The 3,363-nt window shown below is 42.1% G+C and overlaps 1 protein-coding gene across 1 annotated transcript in view; it reads left to right on the top strand.

The window, feature by feature from the left end:
* dnaaf11 (dynein axonemal assembly factor 11) overlaps nucleotides 1-2,125 on the top strand; it is a 27,963-nt gene extending 25,838 nt beyond the window's left edge. The window contains 1 exon segment of the mRNA XM_037681411.1: nucleotides 1,945-2,125. Within this exon segment, the coding sequence (XP_037537339.1) occupies nucleotides 1,945-2,125 (181 nt within the window).
* The last annotated feature ends 1,238 nt before the right edge of the window (nucleotides 2,126-3,363 follow it).

Raw genomic sequence — 3,363 nt, 5'->3', positions numbered from 1 at the left:
CCAATCCAGGACTCACCCACCAATCCAGGACTCACCCACCAATCCAGTCATGACAACGCTCCACACCATCTTAAAGAACTGCTCACTGCTCAGACATCAACACGATCCCTCCGCTCCACAAATTCCTACAAGCTCCGCCCTCCCCGGACCAAACTGTGCACCATGGGTGACACCATGGGTGACACCATGGGTGACACCATGGGTGACGGGGCCTTTTGCTCTGCTGCTCCTCGTCTGTGGAACAACCTCCCGGACCATCTAAAGATACCCCAGACTACAGAGAGTTTTAAGAAAGGACTGCAGACCTTTTTATTTAAAACATTTTATAGTGTTTAAAAGTATTTTATTCCTGCAGTTTTTTATTTATTTATTTTATTTAGTTTTTTAGCTTTTAGCATTTTTTAGTCCACGTTTTATTCTCTTTAGATATTTTATATTGTAGCACTTGGAGATTGTAAAATGTAAAGTGCAGTACAAATTGAATAAATTATTATTATTATCATTACCATTGAGTATTTAAACTTTAACAAGTATTTATACTTTAACATCAAGTCATTATACTTTAACAAGTATTTAAATTTTAACAAGTATTTATACTTTAACATAGTCATTATACTTTAACAAGTATTTAAATTTTAACAAGTATTTATACTTGCACAACATTTATACTTTACCAATGAGTATTTATACTTTAACAACACCTATTTATACTTTAACAAGTATTTATATTTTAACAAGTATTTATACTTTAACATAGTCATTATACTTTAACAAGTATTTAAATTTTAACAAGTATTTATACTTGCACAACATTTATACTTTACCAACAAGTGTTTATACTTTAATAATGAGTATTTATATATTAACAACAAGTATTTGTACTTTTACAACCAGATGTTTCTACTCTGAGGAGAGAGTCTGTCAGAAACATGTCTTGTGATCACTGAGGAGTCCAGGCCCGTCCTGATGGACTCGCAGAGACCAGATGTCCCAACAGGACGGGTTCTGTGCTCTGAGGTCTGACGTGTCCCTCTTGTCTCAGTCTATGGGGACATAAACTGTCTCCACTGTGGACAGGGACTCTGGCATCCAAGAATTGGTTTCAGATTAATTCAAAGAGAAACTAGCAGCTGCTGTCAATCATAATCACCAGGAAGTCAAGCTGCCTCTTACCTTTTCAAATTAAAAGCTTTTATAGCCTTCAGCACCTCTACTGAAAATATTCATGTGAATTTATTTTAAAAATATATTTTTTATCCTGTTAGAATCAGAAGATCCACAATAAATTCTAACTTGTTAAAAAACATAAAATAATTTAAAACCCTCAAACTTTTGACATCCAGGCGCACGATGAGCATCACCACAACTCTGTCGGCAGGGAACCGGTCCAGAAGAACCTCGCTGGCCCGGTTCTGTTGGTGCCTTCCTGTACAGGCTGATTTATTCCCTCTTTAATAAACAAATGTCTGAACGGGCCGAGGAATGAAGGCCTGCTGCTGATGTTGATGCTGCTGATGATGACGCTGCTGCTGCTGATGATGCTGATACTGCTGCTGCTGATGACGATGATGATGCTGCTGCTGCTGATGACGATGATGATGATGCTGCTGCTGATGTTGATGCTGCTGATGACGATGTTGATGCTGCTGCTGATGCTGCTGCTGATGTTGATGCTGCTGATGACGATGATGATGCTGCTGCTGCTGATGACAATGATGATGATGCTGCTGCTGATGATGCTGCTGCTTGCCGTACGTCACCACCAAGCAAACATTAAATTAAAACGGGTCTTCACAGAAAACCAACAAGGAGCTGAGAGGAGAGAATCAAACGTCCGACCCGTGTGTCTCGTCTTCTTCTGTGTTTTGTCTCTAAATCTGCGCGAGAACAGGTTTGACAGTAAAAATGGCCGCCTGAGCGCTTCCTGCTTGTTTTGACGTGCAGAGAGAACAAAGTTCCTGAGAGGCTGGAGGTCGACCCCAGCACACGCACGTCTCTGGACGTCTCCACCATCGTCCCACAGCGTCAAGGTCTGCTGGACCTGCCCAGAACCGGTCCAGCTGCTGGCCCAGGAGAGCTCGGTGAGGAGTTCGAGGGCGACGCCGACGTCCCGCCGCTCGTCTAAGGTGACTAACGAGATTTATCTGATGTTGTCGTGTTTGTTTAAAATGAGATTAAAGTTTATTCCAGAACATCAAAATCATTTCTGGACACTTTTCAGTCTTTAGACGGGATTTTATTTTGAAACAGTCGTTAAACTTCTCTTTTATTTTGTAAATCAGCACATTCAGAACCAGCGGTTCTGATGAAAAAAAAAAACAAAACTGATCCGTTGAGAAGATCAAACTTTTATTTTGAAGGTTTTATTCACATTTTGTGAGCTTTAAGTTTTTATTTTAAACTGAAAACAAATGGTTTTGACCCGTTTCAGCTGCAGCCGGTCCAAAGTAAGACGTTTTGTTTTTGTTCTGTCTGCCAACACCTGAGGGGTCGTCACCGGGTCTGGACTGGAGCCGGGCTGGTCCAGAGCCCGTCTCCTCTTCTTCCTCGGCCTCCGGACGGAGCAGGAAGTTCAGGTTGTCTTGGAGAAGATGTGGAACAAATGTTCCTCCGGCTCTTTGGTCCGGGCCGGAATGAAGCTGGTTTTATCAGCCGAAGCTGGTTTTATCAGCCGAAGCTGGTTTTATCAGCCGAAGCTGGTTTTATCAGCCGAAGCTGGTTTTATCAACTGAAGCTGGTTTTATCAGCCGAAGCTGGTTTTATCAGCCGAAGCTGGTTTTATCAACTGAAGCTGGTTTTATGCACCCCCCCCCCCCCAGTGCTGACAGCTGGGATGTTGTGATTTAAGTCTAATCTAAATGTCTTGTATTAAACTTTTATTTCTTCACATTTTTAATAATAAACCTGCACACTGGTTCGTGGGACTTCCTGCAGAGATTTTAAATAAAGTTTTTAATTTCTGTTTGTTTGGAACATTTTGAAGTTTCTTCATCTCAAACATCTGGTTCCAGCTGTGAGTCAGATGTTGGAGCCCTCGGCTCCATTAAAGCACAGATCCTGCTCTTTCTGCACCTCAGGAGTTTTCCATCAACAGCTGAACATTCCTCTTTTTACAGCCAGTAAACCAGTGTGCCCAGTACGTCGAGCTCAAAGGTATCATGGGTAGATCCCATGACATTAAAAACAGACGTCAGCCGATCATCTTCTATGAAATGTGTCTCTTGATTGACAGACAGCCTGAGGCCCCGCCCCGTTTACACGACGAGAAACGTTCATTTACAGACAACATCCTCATCCTCTCTGAAACTGGAGGTTTCTGAGTCCAGGACTCAGAGTGGAGGTTCTCAGAGGAACCCCCACAGA

Source organism: Nematolebias whitei, chromosome 9, assembly GCF_014905685.2.
Source record: "Nematolebias whitei isolate Nwh7 chromosome 9, NemWhi1, whole genome shotgun sequence".
NCBI classification, from domain to species: domain Eukaryota; kingdom Metazoa; phylum Chordata; class Actinopteri; order Cyprinodontiformes; family Rivulidae; genus Nematolebias; species Nematolebias whitei.
Note: the sequence above shows the minus strand (reverse complement) of the source record. Positions and strands in the feature narration are given on the sequence as shown.